At 37.1% G+C, this 21,506-nt stretch overlaps 1 protein-coding gene across 1 annotated transcript in view; it reads right to left on the reverse strand.

Moving 5' to 3' along the window:
* The window catches only part of ADK (adenosine kinase), a 260,288-nt gene that overhangs the window by 146,647 nt on the left and 92,135 nt on the right, over positions 1 to 21,506 (reverse strand). The window contains exon 4 of the mRNA XM_018069002.3: positions 4,026 to 4,198. Coding sequence (XP_017924491.1) covers positions 4,026 to 4,198 — 173 coding nt within the window. The remainder of the gene's footprint in view (positions 1 to 4,025; positions 4,199 to 21,506) is intronic.

The raw sequence follows: 21,506 nt of genomic DNA on the forward strand, positions 1-21,506 counted from the left end.
GGCAAAGCATTGCCAGCCGGTCAAGGGAGGGGATTGTCCTGCTCTGCTCTGACCTGGGGCGGCCTCACCTTGAATATTGTGGCAGTTTTGGGCACCACAGTGTAGGAAAGACATTAAGCTCTTAGAGAGTGTCCAAAGGAGGGCAATGAAGATGGTGAAGGGCCTTGAGGGGAAGCTGTATGAGGAGCAGCTGAGGGCACTTGGGTCTCTTCAGCCTGGAGAAGAGGAGACTGAGGGGAGACCTCATTGCAGTTACAACTTCCTCGTGAGGGGAAGAGGAGGGGCAGGCACCGACCTGTTCACTCTTGTGACCAGTGACAGGACTTGAGGAAATGGCCTGAAGTTGAGTCAGGGGAGGTTTAGGTTGGATATGAGGAAAAAATTTTTCACCTGGAGGGTGACTGGGCGGGACCAGGCTCCCCAAGGAAATGGTCACAGCACCAAGACTGACAGAGTTCAAGAAGCGTTTGGAAACACTCTCAGGCACATGGTGTGACTCTTAAGGTGTCCTATGCAGAGCCAGGAGCTGGACTCGATGATCCTGATGGGTCTCTTCCAACTCAGCATATTCTGTGAGTTTATTATTCTAAGTATATAAAGATTAAAACAAAGTTGGACTTTTTCTGAATATATAAAAAATACTGTGCTTTGTCATTTCATCCCAGGAACAGTCTTGGGGTTTATCTCTTTAATTCTAAAGCCTTAAGGTAAAAAGAACTAATGTGAATTTGGAAATTAATAAAAAAAAGAAAAATATTTATGAACAAATAGTCCAAGCCTCTGTAGTATTACAAGTAACCAGACAAGAAGTTTCATTCTTGATGAGTGTTATCATTTCAATGACAAGAAACCCACTGGAGAACCAAGTAAATCCAAGAAAAACATGTGCATAACTGGTAATTTTCTGTAAATCAAATTTAAAATTAAAAGCAAATGAAATCTTTCAGTTTTGGCAAACCTTAAATATCCATTGAGGGCATAGCTGGGAAAAAAATCTTGTCTGCTATGTATGTTGCTAAGTAAAAAGCAATTACGTTCCAGAAAACTGAGCAAATACTTTCTATATGTTTCCTTTCACTTATCACATGCCCCTGCAACTGTAAACCCAGCTCTATGTGGCTACATCCAACTGTAGAGATGCTCTGCACATATGAGTAATAAAAGATTGCTACACTGACGACAAAGCACCAAGCTTTTCCAAATTAAAACTGTAAGTCTGACAGCACTACATTCAACATGTGGGACACAGACAAGGTAGATATTTTTTCAATGAAACACAGTAATTGGAGACAGCCAGAGTGCTTCAATTGAAATAGCTTAATGGAGACACTGTGCATGTGGGTATTTCTAAGCAGAACACAGAAATCAAAGTCACAGACTATGACAGAATGTAGGTCCTACTTAGAGTTTAATCATGTGTTAGGATTTTCTTGGAAAGCTCTGAGAAAATAAAGCATACTGGTACTGCTAAAGTAGAGAATTCAGGGTGGTAATCACGCATCAGCTAAAGAACCCTGTCCTACAAAAAGCTAGATAGTTTGTAGAAAAAAGAAACATTCATATAAGGGCATCTGGAATACAAATATACATAGCCACTTTCTGGGGAAAACAGGAATGCTATTAGCCAGATCCTCCAAGAGAGACGAGAGAGCTGAATTACCCGGAGTTAGAAAGTACCTCGCTGGGACAAGACATTAATCAATACACAGAGTTATCAACTGGGGCCAGGTTGAAGGGATTCTTACAAATACAGAAAATGCTAAACCCAAGAAACAATCAGAAGGTAATTAAAGACTAAGAAAACATTTGCTCTCACTAGAAGAAGGGCAACTGCACAATAAAGTCTTTAGCAGCAACCTTCCCCTATTTTCAATGCCTCCCAAGGAGCTTGAACTCTCTGCCACTCTCAAGCACACTCTAAAGCATCGATTGAGATGAAGCCATTGTCTAATACTTGCACAAAAATATATGACATTATGTTTTATGTTAGCAAATAAAAAATACTGCTTAATAAGTTAAAGAGGTATTTGCAGATACTTTTATATGTAAATTTACCTAAACTTTTAAATTCCATTGAGATGCACATGTTTTTCCTGAATTCATTTTATATGCCTATTGACAGTCTTGACTTTAGTTTCCCATCATGTTATCTAGAAAATGGTGCTTGTTACAGGATGCATACACAGACACAATGTGACTGAAGAGAATCACAGAGCAAAAACATCTTTATTGCTTTTCTTCTCTTTGAAAAACTGAATATGAATCTTGGAGATGAAGGGGGAAGTCTGTAGACATAATTAATGTCAAAACTCCAGATGAAGATGAATGAACTTCCTTCCTCCATTGAATATGTACATTTATTCCTCAGAGTAAGACACTATGTATGACAATAAATTGGGAGGGACAGGTTGATAAGCTGGAGGACAGGGCTGTCTGTCATGCAGCGGATCTTCAACAGCCTGGAGAATTAGGTTGGCAGAAAATTTGAAGGTAAATGCAAAGTCATGCAACTAGGATGCAATAAATCCCACACAACAATACAGGCTGAATGCTGACAGGATACCACACAATTTTCCAGAGAAGGACCTGGAGATACTGGTGGACCAGGCTTGGAATAAGAGTCAGCAGTGCACTGCACAGAGAAGGTTAATTCTGGTCTATATGAGCAAGTGTGCAGCCAGGAGGACAAAGGAAGTTATATATCCAGAACAGAGGAAAACCTCTGTTCTGGGACCCAGACCTTACCTAGAGTTCTGTGCCCAGCTTTGAGCTTTCCATTATAAGGAAGACACTGACACAGTGCAGTGAGTCCAGCAGTGGGCCATCCAGATTATTAGAGAGCTGGAACACTTAACAAATGCAGAAAGGCTTGGATGAACCTTAAGAACAGGTACCTATGGAGAGACCTTCCTGCTTTTTCAAATATCCAGTGAAAGTTTACAGAGAAAATGGAGCCAGACTATTCTTGAACACAAGGAGGAACAGACACAAGCTGGAGGAAGGAATATTACAACTGGGTATCATTAACATAATTTCTCCCATGAAGAGTGATCAAACATTTAAACAGTTTGTCCAGAGAGCTTGTGCAACCTCCATCCTTTGTGATGGTATTGAAAGCCACAGAGGGAAATCAAAAAGGATAATGACAGCTATTTTGATCTTAATTCTGAGCCAACAAGAAAATATTCTTCAAGGTAGCTGATACCATTTTCATTATTGATTCAGTATCTGGTATCAGCAAATTTAGATACTGGTAGAAATCAGGGAGGGTTGATGATTGCTGGTAACATCTCAGAAATAAGGCTGTCTGGCTTTGAAACCTTTAAAAATCATCAGAGGGTAATCGGCCAAGAAATAGAACACAAATTCAAGTCTTGTGGGTTGAGGGTGAAAGAAGAAAACAAAGGGCCATGCTCAAGATAAATGCATAGAAAATAGTGCTGAATGAAAATATGACAGACAAATTCAGAAGAAATTCTTAAAATGTAAGATATACAGAATTACAGGTATTAGATGACCTTCTCAACAAGTGCAACAGCAAAAGAAAAAAAATTTTTTTCTTTCTCTTGTATAAAATCGAATTAACCCTTTCAATCTGGCTATATGCTGACACCTATCCTCATTAAACACAGTATCACTTGAAGTATATGTCTCATTTGCCAATCAAGTATATGCCTTACATGCCAATCAGCTTGCACATAGGCTTTATAAATGAACTTATTAACCATCTTTTGTCTCCCACATATTCTTTCTCTCCAGAGTAACTGGAAGCTATAAAGTTCAGGAAGAACTACTACATTATTACCTCACACTTCTTGGCCATAATATAACTGCTGTTCTCTAAGAGTATATTAATACTGGCCATGCCCAAACTATGGTCTAGACAGTTCCACGCTGTCTAAAACCAGTGCCAATTCTTTCTCATTCAAATCACAATTTTTGAAGACTGATATTCCAAACAAATCAGGCGACACACATTGTGCCAACTGCATTTGTATCTTCAGAAAATATTAAAGGTCTCTGACCTGTTATCACTAGTGATGCAGGCAGCACAGGTTCCTGTTGGCTGTTCACTCTGCTCATAATAATGGGCATCCACATGAGCTTCCTCAGCCTTCTTCTTCAAGATCTCTCCAAATTTATCTTTGCCAATGCACCCAAAGAAAGTTGCAGCTTTGTAAGGGCTCTGAATCATCCACTGCAGATTGACAGGAGAAAAAAAAACACCAAACAAATACAAAGTTAACATGCCTGGTATATTATTTTTGCTATTTTTTTCTCTCCACTTGCCATATTTCATTCTGTGCCTACAGAACATTTTGACATACCGAACATTTCTATGCCTGAAGTAAAAAAAAAATTAGTACAGCAGGGGAGGGAAGGGTAGCAAAGAATAAAAAATTTACCCTTAATGATGTCACTGAGCATTTAACACCTAATGTAAAACCTAAATTATCAAATAAAATAGATTAGTATGTTTTTGCAAGGTATTTCAAGAGGTTCCCTTACTCAAGGCAGACGCCCCTACATTCACATTCAATCAAGCAGCATGTGGTATCTTCAAAGAAAAATTGTAGAAAATACAGAAGAAAGAAAGAAACAAAAATATCCCACAAAAAACCCCGAAACCAACAATAATAACAATCCCCCCTCCAAAAAAAAAAACAAACAAAAACCAACAATACCAAACAAACCAAAAGAAATCCCACAAAAACAGAGAGAGCACATAAGGAAAACAATACATTTGAGAAGCCAAAGAAACATTACGTAACATTCAGAATATATATAAAGAGTAAAATGGTACTGAAAATAATAATTTGTGTCTCCCATTTCATTACATGCAAAAAGGGAAATGCTCTCCATTTATATTGCTAAACCACACATGAAAGTATCTATCTCCAACTTCATTAAGAGCACTCCCCTCACTTGAATTGTAAAGGAAGAGTGTAGCTGCACAGTGTTGCTACAGTGCCAGATTATTTCATAAAGCTCCTCTTTTATTAATAGAAAATATGTATCATTCAGCTGTAAATGTTGTACATGATGCCATTTTGTACTAAGTTAAAAAATAGCACTTATCAGCAATGTGAAATCAAGAGTGAGCTAAAAAAATAAATGTGAAGAAACAATCACAGGCTCTACTCTGCTGGTGGTGAGTCAACCAACTAAAGTCATTATAATTCACTCTAATTACAGTCAGGAAGCTTATCCCCTCAATCTATAGTATGAATTAAAGACTACATCAATTTTCTGCTATACTAAAATCCTACTTATAATTGTTTCCTAATCAAGATTTAAGTAAACGATAATGTCTCCATTACAAAGCAGCATTAGTGGTAGCTGTGGGTTGTAGAAAGGTCAAGTAACTAGGTTGCAAATACATACTTAGTCACAACTTTATTACTTCCAGCTCCAGAGGGGAGAGAGAGAGAGAGAAAAAAAGAAAAAAAGAAAAATTCTTTAGTCATGTAAAGTCTTCATTAATAAGACAAAGGTGGACAAAGGTTGAAAGGTCTCCTTCTTGCAGCAATTTAATCTATATAGAATTTAAGAAGAAAAAGATTGTATCATCAGATGGTGGCAGCGTTCAATCTCTCATCCATGAAGTGCACACTACATATGCTCTCCTAATCTATTCCATACCACTATAATATAAAGTAAAAAAAAACCTAATAAGAGAATTGATACATTTCACACAAGAATACCAACGATACCCTTGTATCTGACACATGTTTACACATCCATAACACACATTTGCACAGTGTTCACTTAGGATGTCTCAGGAACAATTCTCTTTTATGTATGGAGGTGTGCTTAAGTAGAACAGATTATTTAGCAAGACTAAAAAACTGTTGTGACCTACTGTAAGCAAATAAGGAACAAGTTTCCACACCAATAAGAACAGAAGTACTGAAGCCTTGTGTCCCATGCAAGCATGCCTTACTGTCAGAATTCACAAGAATTAATAGAGATCACTACGAACAACATTCATCAAAGCACAAAACCACAACAAATCTTCAAAAAACATAAGACTTTAAACTGCACTTAAGGCTTACAACATTTCATCAAATGACATAACTTTTCCATACTTTATATATAAAGTTTGACAATATTTGGAGTGGTAGTAAGTAATATTTCACATACATTTCTGAAAAAAAAAAAAAAGGAATTTCTCTTCAAGTATCACAGTTTTGGCTATTGGCAGCAGCTCAGTTTGAATTCAGATGTGATACATGCCATATATAAGCTGTCACAATCCTTATTTTAAATTCATGTCAAGGTATACTTGAGAATCAAAAGTCATGATCTAGGATTTCTTGAGATGAACCTCTGTATATGGTGCAGATCAGTTCTTCCATCAGTTGTGGTTCTACTCATATTCATGATTATTTGAAACACAGGTATTATATGGTGGGGAGATATTCCCAATACACAGATATTCTTTTTGTTTGAGCATCTGAGCTAAGTATAGCAATTGAGGAAGATGGAAAAGTAGTTCAGCAGTATTTCTGGAAAGATTCTCTCATCACAGATCTCTCGTTACCAATACTCCCAGCTTCTTGGAATTATCTGCTCTTATTCACACAATAATGCTGGTGAGGTGTTGCGAGTTGCAGAACTCCTCCAAACTGATCCTCCTTTCCTCAGCTAAAAGGTTACATATTAGTAAGAGCAAAACTGGACAGCATATTAGAAAATTGAAGAAACTGAACACTAGAAGTATCTCTGTGGTACACCACTGAGGTTGCACCGAGTGAAATGAGTCACAGCAGGCACCTTTTGCATATGTGTGAAAAAACACACTTTTCAAGGCAGACTCTTGAGGATTTTTTTTTTAAATTTTGTTCCAGGATTGGATTTTAAGTTTGAATAACCTGATATAGAAAATCAGGCTTCTCTGGGTTACTTCATGCACCATTGTTATTAGCAACACTTTGGCTACAACACTCTAAATGGGAATGGGAGTCAGTCATCACAAGACGTTTCTCATCACGAAGCAGTCATGCAGCATTATAGCCAATACCACAGGAAGGCCAATAACAAACTGCACACAGTAATGCCAGGTATATGGTTATATAAACTGAAAATTCATTTTATAGATTTATGTGGAATATAAGATTTAATTGAATGAAAAAGACTCCAGACAGAAACGGAAAATGACCCAGCTCAGCAGGAACCAGCATAATGAGTTAATTATCTAGGGTTTGGCTAGGCAGAGAGGCAGCTACTAACGAACTGTATTGACAGTCTGGTCAAGAGAGGTTGGCACCTGGCCACACCATGAATCCTCACCAGCACCCAAGGGAATTTGAGGCTGCTAATGGCCCAAAGACAAAAGTGTCAAAAGCAGGAACTTATCATGAAAGAACACGACAGCCTCAGGAGTGGGATACCACAAAGGAAACTCAAAACCTGGAGTGGTTTATGAAATCTAATGTGTTTCTCTATCCTAAAGTTTTCTTCTGTCAATGAAGCTTAAACATCAGGTACACACAAGGACAGGCCCTGACCTTTTCAGTTACCATAAACATCTGTGACAGAGAAAGGAGCACGGGAAACAGAACACCTTTTACATGGTCTCTTGAGTTAAACAGATTGCATTTTCCTTACATTTTTGTTGTATTCACCCTGGTAAACATAAAGCAAATATTAATTTTTATTATTTTTTTAATTTTATATCTTGTCTTTAGCATAACTCTGTGTTAAAATTCAGCTGTTTCAAAATAAGCATAATCTGAGATTACCATATCGCTACAGGTGCATTATTTCTTATGATCAAACACTGAGGCCAGCACTTGCAAAAGAGGCCAGCACCCTGGCTGCTCAAGGACACAGTAAAGAGTGACAGAATGCTTCTCTCCTTATTTTCTTGAGGCTAACTTGGGCTCACAGTAGTAGGAGTATCTGTTCAAGAGGTTTTTGATGATCAGAGTTAACAGGGTGAACTCTTTGGCAAGCTTTAGCTATCAGAGAAGTGTAAGAACCTTTGTGTTCCCAGGAGTGGGTGGTAATTGCAGGGAACAGCATCAGCTTTTCTTGCAAGATGTTGAGATGCCAAGAAAACTTGGTAACAAGAAAAACTTCTGAAGACTCAATTGTGACTTTGTGAGACTGCTTGGAGTGAACTATGTCCCACCCTTTCACATCCTCAGACTCAAAGATGTGGTACACCTATTTCCCACTTCTGTCTGATTAGAAAACAGCTTTTGGAAACAACCTTTCTTCCAAGTTACAGAAGCACTTCTAGAAGCACTTTTAACACTCGAAGTGACTTGACTTTGATTGGATACTCAGTGCTGTCTTTTCAGAACGATATTCAAGATGAGATGACAGAGTTGCCTGACTGGTCCCTCACACCCAAAAAATAAAAAAAAAATATGGCCCTTTATATGATGTGAAAGAAACTCAGTGGTCTTATAGAATTAAAGAGAGAGTTCTTTGATTTGAATTTTCCAGGCTTATCCTATTTAGCTTGAGAATGTCATGCTTCTTTACAGGAGCACTTGATCTTCATTCCAAACTTTTCTTTGCTGTTCCTCCAAAGTCTGCTGTAAAGGAGGACCCTATTAATTAATCTCACCAACCCAGCTGCAAAGACACTTTCCCTGCAAAAGAAGAGTTTGCTACTGTTGGGTCTCAGTACACAATCCCATAAGACTTAAAAAAGAAACATCATATAGATGATACCAGCTTTAGAGTCCTCTGACTATAACAAAGATCCTTCAGAAATTATTTCACTTTACTCCAACTCTATGCTTTGCTCTAAGTGCCACTGCTAACTGGACAACACTGATAACTGGAACAAGGAGGCTGATGAAGACACTCACTACCACATTGTTCTCTGTCTGAACTCCTTAGCTCCTGAATTCATCTTAAAAGTGGCAGCCAGTAGTGCATTTCCACATCTGTCAGTCATCTTAAACTAACAACACCAAAGCATACGAAGCTTTGCTCAGACTGACACACCTTCTGCACATCGGAGTTTTCAGCAGTAGACTTGAATCCTAAATGCCTGGGAACTGACAACACAACAGGAAGCATTCTGCCCCTTCACAGTGAAGGATCTTCAAAACTCATTAACACTGAATACAGACATCTGAAGTGCATCTGAAGTGTGTTATTTGAAGCTGGACTCTTCTCTGCATGACCTGTCAAATCTGATCTTATTTTAAATTGCAGCTCAGAGAGAAGAGGACTCTAAAGACCCAAAATTAGCTAAGACTTAACATGCTTGCTAAAATCTAAACTAAACAATGTGAGCAACTACTCATGAAGTGGTTTTTTTTTTTTAATAAATCAAAACAGGAACAGAGTGTCTCTTATTTTTATGTTCTAAATTTTAGAATGAGTCCATATACTTTTCAAAAGGATCTGGCAGTCTGTTGTGCCCTTCGATCAATGGTGTCCCTGTTGTGTTCAATCACCACTATATACACAGTCCATTAAAACCCCTTGCAAATATTTTTAGGAATATTTTAGATGTTAAAAGACATTAAATCACACCTCATCTTAGATAATCAGATAAAATAAGAAAACGGTCAATCAAAAGTTAAATCATTATATATCTTAAAAACACAAAAACCTGACAATATGCAAAACAATCCAAAAAAGACATTAGTATCACTGTTCCAAGGGAGCTCACTTATTTCTTGTGAATGATATGATTCACCTCAAGCTCAACTGGAATGCAATATTCCATTGCCATTACACACACTATATCATTTAAAATCCCTACTGTAGTGGTTAACCCCAGCCAGCAGTTAAGCCTCCAACCAGTCACTCTCTCAATCCTCTCTCCTTGGGGAATAAAGGAGAAAATTGGAAGTGCAACAGTGAAAAAAAAATGCAAGGGTCAAGAAGAAATGATGCAAAGGCATTCATTCACCACCTCCCACCAGCAGATTGATGCCCAGCCACCCTCTGAGCCACGGCTACTTGGAAAAACTCCCTTTCCCTTCCTGCCCCCAGCAGTTTTATTGCTGACCATATTCCATGTGGCCTGGATTATCTCTTTGGTCAGCTGTCCTGACTGTGACCCTTCCCAACCTCTTTCCCACCCTGCAGTCTGCTTGCTGGGTGCAGCGGAGTAAAAAACCAGAGAAGGCCGTGATACTGTGCAAGAACCATTCAGCAATGGCTACAATATTGCTGTGTTAACACTGGTTTGGTGACAAACCTAAACCACAGAACTGTATGGGCTTGTATGAAAAAGATTAACTCCATCCCAAGCAGACCTAGGATACCTAACTCCAGAATCATTGTTATGAGATTACAGCAGCAAGACCTTGGAAAACAGATGAGATGCTACAGTTTGTTCCAATCTTTTCTCTTTGCAATCTGTTCTCCTTTTTCTTATATTCATTGATCAACTTCTAAAGATTGCAACAGCTATTATCACATAATGGCCATATAAGAAAAAAATGGGAAAAGGAAAAAATAAGCTTATCTTTATAAAAGCAGGCTTGCAAAAAGGAGTCCCACGTCCTGTGCAGTAATTCTTCCACCATTAGCTGAAGCTGCCAAATCTTGCATGAGGAAATGATATTGTTAAAATGCATGACAACACCCTCAAGCAACTTCCAGTCAAATGAGATAAAAGTGATAATATTTTTTAAAGGAAAAGACCAGCTAAAGCCTTGCACTGAGACCAATATCTAAATCTTATCAGCATTTGGTTCAACATGTATTAACCAAATCTCTGCACAGGAACATCTATCAGTTTTAATGTAGTGCCACAAGTTGCGTTTTGCTACAGCTTTTCAAACTAAGATGCCTATCAAAACATTAATCATCTAGGAGCAGCACTTCATTCACTTCTACACTTAAAAACACAAAGTTAACAAACTGCCTCTTAAAGAAATCTATAGTCCAAATAACTATTTTCAGTGCTGCTATTCTTCTGTATTCCATTTCCTGTTCCTTATCATTGCTCTTCATCTGCTTGTCCACTGTTTTATTATTAGTCTAGTTCGGAAGCTTCCTGCTGTACAAGGAAATACAAGTGTATTTTCTGTAATTAAACATGTCTAGCCATATTCCAATGTTTCAGTGTGGTCAAAAGCTAACGCTCTCTTTTATTGTAACCCTTAAATATTGGGACCTAATTCTTTACTCCATCACACTCTTATGCTGTATTGATAATGCTACAGTTCTGCCTCAGATACCTGAAGTGCTGCAGCCTCTCTTCTGATGGTCAGTTTATGTTATCTGAGACCAAAGGAGAATGTCTCCTGCAAGGCCTTACAAGGCACACAACTGCTCAACTGCTGGCCTTGTATCCCTTCCCCATTTAAGGGCAGGACCTGATACATCAACCAGCTCCTCGTTGTTTGATCTGATGTGTCACTCCTTTTCCCCAACATTTTTGCAGTCCCTTCTCAAAACCAGGTAAAAGGTGACAAACCTACAAAACAGGGTTGGTCACACCAGTTCTTCATCACTCCAATGAAGTTACATGAAGGGTATCACAACAGCAGGAATTCCAGGTTTACTTAGGACTCTTCTGCAGCTGTACACAGTGTACACAACTGTTTATTAACAAGTTTGCCAACATTACAAAGCTCTGTATGAGGTAAGGAGTAAGAGTACCTTGATCAGTAAAAGAAGAGACTAACTTCCTTGTTGAACACTGTGTGTGAAACAATGAAAAGTATCAAGTAAAGTACAACACAAAAGTCTTATTTCCTCTATGACTGGAAGCAGTGGTGCTAAGCTGTTAATGGAAGGATATAAACAACATGAAAATGGAACATTATATTTGGGTTTAGTGAGACAGAGTCATTGGGCAGCTGTATGCTACTGTTAACAATGCCTCAGCCTACTCTACCTGTGACTTCAAAGAGATATAGGGAAGACTGATAAGAGTTTTAAAAATGCCTTGAAATTCTCCAGTGTAAACCACTGTATATGTATTCAAATAATAATTTATAAGTGAAGTTGATGCTGTAGCAAAGAGATGTTTTTAGGATATTTTGTGCATGATTTTGCACATCTATAACATTAAAACAAATCTTCCTTTTCAAAACCCATGCATATGTCACCCTCACTCCCCTGCTAGATGATGTGCAGTCTCAATGAACACACTCACACTCAGAAGGGCAGCAAAAAATCCACAAGTGGAGAGACTTCTTTCATTGTCTGGCAGCACAGAATTCATAAAGCACAAACTGTAAACAGCTGCCTATCAGCTTCTATCAGCAACAGTATCAAAAACAGATGGCAAAGGTCAAGTCAAAGTTTATTGACAATGATGAACTTCGACAACCTCTATTAAATTACTTCTTCCTTTAAGGTGTATGTGATCAAAGCAGCAGAGAGATTTTCACTCAGTCACATAACAAGCTATTTGTTGAGATTGAAACATCTGGTCAATCTCTTCTAACACTGCAATTTCATGCACAGTTAGCAATAGGGTACATTTCTTTTCTTCTTCTTACAGGGTCCATAAGGGTGGCACATATGGTTGATCATTTCATTCAAAAAGGTTTCAATTCCAAGCATTACATACAATTGTTTCTATGCTTTATAGTATTTTAAGTCTCCCTACCATCGTTTTCCATCATCACTGCTGTCTGCTCTACTCTTTGCTATAAAAGCCCACAAATATGACAGAGCACTTAAAGCTTAACAGCTTTTGACTACTGGAGTTAGAAAGCAGTTAAGGCAAGGGAGTTTTTAAAGTGGCAGGTCTTCATCTATCTGTTGTCAAGAATTCCCAATGCATTAAACTATTTACCAAAGCTCTAGTAATACAGATTATAATTTTTGTTGTAATAGCAAATCTCTCATTTATAAGGCACCTGAGAGCAATTAGAAATCACTCTTTTTACTAATTTATAAATTATGATACATTTTACAAACATAACATACATTATATTTCAAGGGAATATGCTAATTATAAAAATATGATGAAACATAATCCCATTCCTCAATCTGAAAGAGCAAAAAGACATAAAATGCTATCTACCCCAAAGGCTGAGAAAGGCTTGCCCTTAAAATTATGCATCTATGTTACCACAGCAACAAGTAGTGAATAATGCAAAATGTACTTCACCCTTCCATTTCTAAATCCCAATCTTTTTGGTCAAAAAAGCAAGGAGGGCTAGTTGCAAGCATGCCTACAGAAAGTACGATTCAAAGAATTTTAAGCTACTACTAAATAACCTCCATTTTTATTCAGTTAATGGTTGATTTCAACACCTCATACCCACAGTAACTGATTCCACATCAGCATCTGAACCTTAAAAGTTTACCTAGCAGTTAAAGGAAGACACTGATTCCAAAATTCCTCAGTACAATTATGCATCATGCCCAGATGTTGCATCAAAGGCATAATGGAAGGGTGGTCTGGGAAGGAAGAAGGTAGATAATCTCCATGTGGGAAAAATTTAGTATTTTTTTATTATTTTAACAAAATGTATTACAGAAGTCACATGTAATTATTTACAGTTGAAAGTAGCGCTTGACAATACCTGAATTTATTGGCACATAGCTCAAACACTCCTGTAAGTTCAAAGAATTTTCACAGAACTGATAATTTAGTTGCCAACTCCTGTGTACTTCTGAAAAAGAACTGCAAATTGCTCTTAAATTTGTTTTTTTCCTGAATTCAATCACTGCTAAGACACTTGACATTTGACTCCCATGATCAGTGTCAGCCTCAGCACTAAACTCCAAGACCTAATTTGGCAGGAGTGAAAGGCAAAGGAAACTTTACATTTACTAGAATGCTGCTTTTGATTCAAAAAAGCCAAAATTTTTGGCTGTTGGCCTAAAAAGAAAAATAACCACATAATTGGACCTGATGAACTTTATCTTATCTTTTGCACAACAGGAAGTATTTTAATCACACTCTAAAATCAAAATCAACAGAAAGAAGAAATGCATACACCAAACACTGGGAAGATGCTTTGCTAGCAACTGTACATCCCTGATCCAGTTAATATTCTTTGAGTAAGGTGTATTTTGAAGTTAATGATTTCCTTTGCCAGTTTCCTCTGAGAAGCTGGAAAGCCCTGACCTGATTGAGATCTCAATTAATCCAGTTTTACATTGATGCAAATTTATTCACTTCAGACTTGTGAGTGATTTATGCAGATGCAAATGGAATCAAATCCATACCTAGTATGACCCTGTATATATTCCCTTTTCATTTGATAATTTATTTTTTATTTTACCTAAAGCAGTATCTGCCAGTATGTGGGTATAGCTTCATTATTTCAATGATTTAAAAAACCTACCCAATATAATCTTCTACAATGCTTTTACTGACCATTACTAAACTATAATAGTTCAAAAGAACTATGTCAAGGATTGACATCCAGTGCAGGAGATGCTTAAGGTGAACCACTTGAAGAGTTTAATGTAAAACAGGGAAACAATGTCTCATCTGCATTTAAGCACATACAACAAGATGCCAAATGTTGAAAAACAACAATTTATGAAACAGAATATGGACTTCCATCTCTTTCATCTTTTCCATGAACATGGTAAAAAAGAATAAATTATATCCAGAATTCCTCCAAGGATAACAAACTATAGTGATTTTAAAAAAAAAAAGTAAATAGAACTTCACTTTCAAACTATGTTCTTGTTCTAATATTCAAGTTGCAGGAACAGCTCTTTAGCATCTTACTTGTGTACTCAGATTTGCTGAAGATCAGGTAAATTGCCTGACTACAGACAAAACTACAGACAAAAAGAGCATCTCTGAAAATGTGCTTATCTCCTATCCCCCAAATTTGGAATTTTCTAATTTACTTTCTTCTGTATTTTGGAATGCTTGCTATTGATGAAGATTGTACTATGAGGGGAAATGTCAATTCTCAACTTAATTTCAAAAAGGGAGAGATGGAAGGGTTGCCACTGAAGACAGAAAGAAAAAAACCAGAATCAAAAGTATACAGAAGGTACTGTTTTTCAAAACATACTTTAGGACATTTTTGTTTCTACTAGCACCATAAGTAGTAACTGTTAAAAAAAAAAAGTTCATGAAAAGTCTTGTGGTCAAAATTTGGTGTGATACAGTCTGAGCCTGTACGTGTTACAGAGGACAATCAATGTTATTAAATGAGACAGAAATCTTCAGCTGACGCACTGGGAATACAGTGAATTTGGCAATTGTTATCAATTCTGATTTTATAACATGTCTCATAAAATATCTCCATCTGAGAACATACAATAGTCCATTTACTTTTTAAAGAAATATTTTCATGTATGCTTTATAGAGGAAGAAGATCTAAAACAGTCTAAGCAATAATATCATTCAACAAACTGTTGTTTTCTGTTCAGGGACATTTACTGCTTTCAGCAGCATCAGGGAAGCCAACAACCCCATACCTTGCTTGCACTGGCTGCAGGATATGCTAATTGTAAACTCTGAAGATCCAACATATTAGACAGCACATACTTCACCTGAAACCCTCACTGCATATGTACTAATTAATTTGGATCTAGAACTATCATATTATTACTTTGTTACTTTGTATTGTCATTTTCTGTACAGCACAAAATCTGTTATACTGGAATTGCACAACTATAAATGTATTTAACTCAACATCTCAGGAAAACTAAAATCAAGTAATATTGGACTAAAAATATCTTGAGATACTTTATTTCTCAGGAAGATAAAAACCAATATCGTTTTAAGGATTCTGCCTGGAGTTTTTGGATATTATCATTATTGTTAGCTGTTCTACTAGTATTAATTACATCATTACATGATTTCCCATGGATAACAACTTGTAATTCCATCTACTTGGTCTTACAGAGGAGCACAGTAGATTAGGAGGCTGTCAAGATGATAAAATGACATCAAATGCAAATTTGGTTTTTTTAATACAGCATGCAAGATTTGGAAACGCTACTTAAAACAGAAGCAGCAAACTGGTTTCAGGCACTGAATGCATGCTTCAGGCAGCAAAAGTACAAAAAAACCCTAATACATTAGAATATCTGAATCAACAACAATGAAAAAATTCTATCTAAACTTCATTAAAAAGAGAATCTGTCAATAAATCAACTGAAAGATGACAAGTATCAATATTGAAACACACTAGCTCTAATGAACATAAAACTGTTTCCTTCATGCAAAAGCTAACAAGTTATGATATAAAAGGTTAACTCATTAGTCCCTGTTTTTAATTTTCCAGAACAAATTCCTAAGCATTTCAGATACTTTTAAACCAAAAGCCTATTTTCTGCTCATACTTATTTTGATGGAATCTGACTGATATCAGTGGGATTATACCAGTATGGATTAAAAGAGAATGTGGTCCTATTATCTTAATTCTGTTGGTAAACTGTTAATTGTTATAGATAGTGTATGAGTGTACAGAATGAAGTCCTCAGGGCAGAAATACGTTGCTCTATCAGTGGGCTGTGAGGACACTTGTTAGGAACCATAAAACAATTCCAAACTGAACAGAGCAGACCAATGCCAGACACTGTCATGAAAGTACTGCCCAGGTAAATGATTTCAAAGGCAGCATCAACATCTTTTATTTCTATGAAAAACATGTTTCTTTTTACCAGTTCAGGTACAAAAACTTCTTCTATAAAATCAAAGCAATTTCGTCCTATAAAAAGCAAGCTGAAATTAAGTTAGACCATCCAGGTATTAACATGACATCACTCACACTTTGGAAAATGCAGTATTATCCCCAGTTATTTTTATTAATATGGCAACATGATTACTCTTATTTTCAGACAGCCTAAAACAGGACTGGACAAATTGCTACTGAAAGCTAAAAGCCACCAATGGTCAGGGTGGGTTCTCTCTCTGAGGTCTCACTCTCTAGGGAGTGTTGTCACCTCATCACATCATCTGACTAGGGACTGGTTACTATTACTGCCATTGCTTCTATTTTTATAAGTATTATTTACCCTTTCTTTCACCACTTTTAATTTCATTATTATTTTCCAGAAAAACAAATGTAGCTGTCACACAAAAAGAGACTGATTTTTGTGAGGCTGAAATCTGTTATGCCCTAGGTTTCACACTGAACGAAATTTCAGAGGAGCAAGACCACCATCATCAAATCCTCAGAGTGCCTGACAAGTATTTACAACATTTAAATTCAGCCTACTAAGGCTAGTATTTCTGTTGATGAAACACAATAGGGTAATGAAGAGCCTTCAGACCTCTCCAGTTTTCTCCTGGAAGTGCATATCCACTTAAAATTTTGCTATACAGTAAACTCCATAAAGCAGAGAAGAATTCTCTCTCTTCATTCTGTTCCTATGGACCACTGTGATTCCTTTTAGACCACATGAATACCCACAGACAAACACAAGGCAAATACTGAGCAATATCCTCCTCTAAAGGGTAGGTTAGAAATGAACCCACATTCAGCAAGTTCAAGTCGACCTCTTTAGTAGCAGCTCCTATTTCACTGCATCCCCAAACCAATAGAAAGGAAACAAGTATGACCAGCTTACAGGTAACCTTTGTTCAGACACCAGTGTGTCATGCCTGGTGTGTCTAAATCCAGATTTATTAATTCTTCAGGTTGCTCCCTCAAACAGGAGAAATAATTACCATAGTGAAGATTCCTTCTAGTTTTAGTGATACTAAAAGCTCATTCTTTAGCAGCAATATTTTTGATGAGTTGTCTCTCCACAACAGAGCCCCAGCATGGTGTCTTCTAGAACCTTTTACACAACAGCCAAAATACAGACTTGATTTTCCAAAATTTATTTGTTAAAATCCCAGTCTAACCCAGTATTTTAACATTTTGGAAAGATTATGGTGACAAATGCGGGAAAACAATGCTGTTACAATCACTCCTGCAATTAAATATGACTTACAGTATTAATCACGTCAACTTTTCCTTTTTTTCCTCTGCTAAAAGCCAAAAGCAGCACTCCTAAGTGAAGGAATTGTATCCAATTTCCTCTCTAATCCATTACCCAGTTCAACAGTTGCTCAAATCTGAACAAAAGATAACAATGTTAAAAATTGAGAGCTAGAAATACATCAAAACAGAGCTCATGGACTGTTTTGGAATGAGGCTTTAAAAAGACAACAATTCTACAGCATTGTAAGGCTGCACATTCAGCAGATATCAGTGTAGAATGCTGTGAAACTCCTTTTAACCCCGACCTTACCAGAGATCACACGCACCTAGCCAGCTCCAGGTTGCTCCAGGTTACATTAAGCTAAGCTCACTCACCCTCAACCCCCAAAATATCAAAACCAAGACAACAACAAAAATTCCCAAGCCAACCAAACAAAAACCAAAACAAACCTCAACAGTGATACAGAAGTCTAAGCTTATTCCACAAATGCTTTGAACCCCTTAAAAATCAAAACAAACACAAAAATCCTCTGAAACTGTTACTAAACTGTCTGTCCACATCACTGCCAGTTTGCCTATACCAAGTTTAGATCAGCAGATTGTATTCCTGTACACTGAGGAAAAACTAAAACAGAGAACAGAAATTTCAGGGAGAATTCTACAGCACAGCAATGAATTGTGACAACTGGCAGTGTGCAACAAGGGATCCCACTTAGAGAATATTAATAACCTCTGTCAAGTCTGTAGAAATCAGCTGATTTATGGAACTCAAGAGTTCAATGCTGCACATGAAATTTCTATTGAGAGAAAAACCCAGTGTTTTGTTGAGATGTAAACTATCTTAAAATAAGGAAGCAGTTATAACTACTGCACAGGAGTGAGCATTAGGTAGTCATTCGATATTTTATTTTGTCACTTTAACAGCTTAAGTACATCTCAAGATGTACCTTCTTTATTGTAATACACAGCTTTTGTACAATCACCTCTTTATGGCAAAGGAGTAGTTTTTGCTCACTTACAAGCATGTCACTAGAAGACTATGTTGACCCAGTTGATTTCCTCTGAAAAATTCTACTTTTCTGTCTAGGAGAGTACACCACCCCAAAACTTCCTACTGTAGCTATTTGGAAAACAATCACCAATTGTTCTCCCTTGAACAACCTATTATTCTAAGTCAAGGTCTTCTTGTACTGTAGTAATGAAACAAATGTACCTGGAAGAAAACCAAGCTATTGTTACCATTACACAGGCAAAATTTGTTCACAATAAATTGTTCCCAGGTATGTATATAAAACTGTGCTGCTTTCATTAGGACACACAAAATCTTCAGCATACCCCTAGAAATTTAAATGAAAGGTGAGCACTGAGAAGGCATTATGAAGCAATTTACACTTCTGTGTTTTATACCAAACTCCAGTAAAAGTCTAAAATTTGGTTCAGAAAAGACCTGTTGCATAGTCGGGCCAAACAAGAAGCATTCTAAGAGCCAAATCCAAGAGCTATTCTAAGAGCCAAACGAGAAAACAAGAACCCCAACTACCCCTAAGTATCTGACTCAACATACAAAGAATTGAAAAAACAAATACAACATTATTAACACCAAATGAAGCAGAAGAAGGGGTTTGAATACATAACTCAGTGGTTCTCTTAATTAAAGTTCTCAAAGTATTTCTGCGAGTAATTTTTCATGAGGTTATTATAATCATGTTAGATGTCAAAATGGCTGACAGAAACAAGTCAGATTTTTCATTATAAGTAAACTTCAAAAAAGCTCTCATTTCAGCTTATTTAATTGCACAAATAAAATAAGGCTTTTTTACATCTTACAGAATCAGTAATGAAATTTTACTACTTTTGTTATGCTATACATTCAACATAATCATACAGCAAGCATTCAAAAATTAACTGATCTTCTAATAGCTCTGCCTCAGCAAATCAATAGTTTTCTGCACAGTACAAAGTAAACTAGTCTATCACTCTAATATTTTTTTCCTTTGAGTCTAATGATCACATTTCAGTAACCAACCAACCAACCACAGCTTAATTAATTCCTTTACCTCATTGAGAAGTTATTCTTCTCTTGACATTCAGGCATAACTCCCATTAACGTTAATGGAAGTTATGCATGTTTATCACAGTGACAATGAACTCTTTTAGATACACAGTACAGAATACGCAGGCAAGTGTGAAGATGCTTTGATAATATACTGCACTTCCCAACTCCAGCACAGAAAAGTTGTATGCTTCAGAATCTGAGGTATTCAGTCACAGCAGAGAGAGCTCTAAGTGGAGATAGTCATCACAGCTGTTGAGAACTACTTCTGTTTGCTTGTTTTAAACAGCTGAACCTCTTTAATGTGAGGGTCATACAGAGAAACACTGAAGAGGAAAAAATGTGTCTTAACGTTTAGCTATTTAGATAAAATAGCTTAAATTTAAGATATTAGAGAGTGTCCAAAAAAGGGCTATGAAAATGGTGAAGGGCCTTGAGGAGAAGCCATCCAAGGAGCATCTGAGGTCATTTGGTCTTTCCAGCCTGGAGAAGACTGAGGGGAGACCTCATGGCATTCTACAACTTCCTTGAAGGGGAAGTGGAGGGACGGGCACTGATCTCCTCACTCCTGTGACCAGCAACAGGACTTGAGGGAACAGCATCAAGCTGAGTCAGGGGAGGTTTAGGTTGGATATCAGGAAAAGGTTGTTCACTCAGAAGATGGTTGAGCACTGGAACAATCTCCCCAGGGAAATGGTCACGGCACCAAGGCTGGCAGAGTAGAAGAAGCGTTGGGCCAATGCTCTCGGGCACAGGGTGCAGGTTGTCCCGGGTAGGGCTCAGTGATCCTTGGGGGTCTTTTGCAAATCAGGATATTCTATGATTTGTGTTAAGAAAACACATCTTGGTAACTTAGAAGAATAGGGAAAAAAAATCATATGATGGGACAAAAGGGACAATATTTACAGGTGGGTGGATCTGCAGTTCTGAGAACAAATCACCAGTGCAGCACACATACAGAATAAGGTCTTGAGGAAGAGGTAGATGTGGTGCTGAGGGGAAGAAGCTGCAGTGATTTACCATATGAAGAGAAGACTGAGCAGATTAAGATGTCATAATGTTCTACACACTTAAAATAAGGAAATTTAAGAGTTTGACACCGAATTTAATTTGGCTAATGAAAGCTTACCTGCAACTATCCCATATTTTGTTTTTAATCTGCAATTTGTGCTGTCTTTTTATCCATTTATTATTTCTGCAATCTGGAATATCAGGCAGAGTAAAACAAAGCTATACAGTGGGTGAAAAACTGTGCCTTTAGATTACTTAAACTTAAGTTTTCATAATAAATTATACCTAATAGATTTTTAAATACTTCATAAAAACTGTGACACCCATGTTCAATTTTACAGTTACAGTTTGTATAATCTAAACTCAAGATATTTTTAAAACACTGAATAGAAGACTGGATTGTTTCAGCCACAAAAGGAAAGTTTCTTTGAAAGACTGCCAAAAATACTTTCATAGCTGATATGTAGTTGACACATTAACCTGCTAAATGTTTGTGGAAGTATTAATGACTAAGCAAGGGATATCAAAGACAGTGAATAAAAGAACAAACAGCTGCCAGCACTTTGCATTCCATTCTGCTATCATAGCTCATGTGATTGGCAAAGGAAGTTACACCTACTTTATAATAATAATACTACATTTGG

Source organism: Manacus vitellinus, unplaced genomic scaffold (assembly GCF_001715985.3).
Source record: "Manacus vitellinus isolate BGI_N305 unplaced genomic scaffold, ASM171598v3 scaffold_15_pilon, whole genome shotgun sequence".
Classification (NCBI taxonomy): Eukaryota; Metazoa; Chordata; class Aves; order Passeriformes; family Pipridae; genus Manacus; species Manacus vitellinus.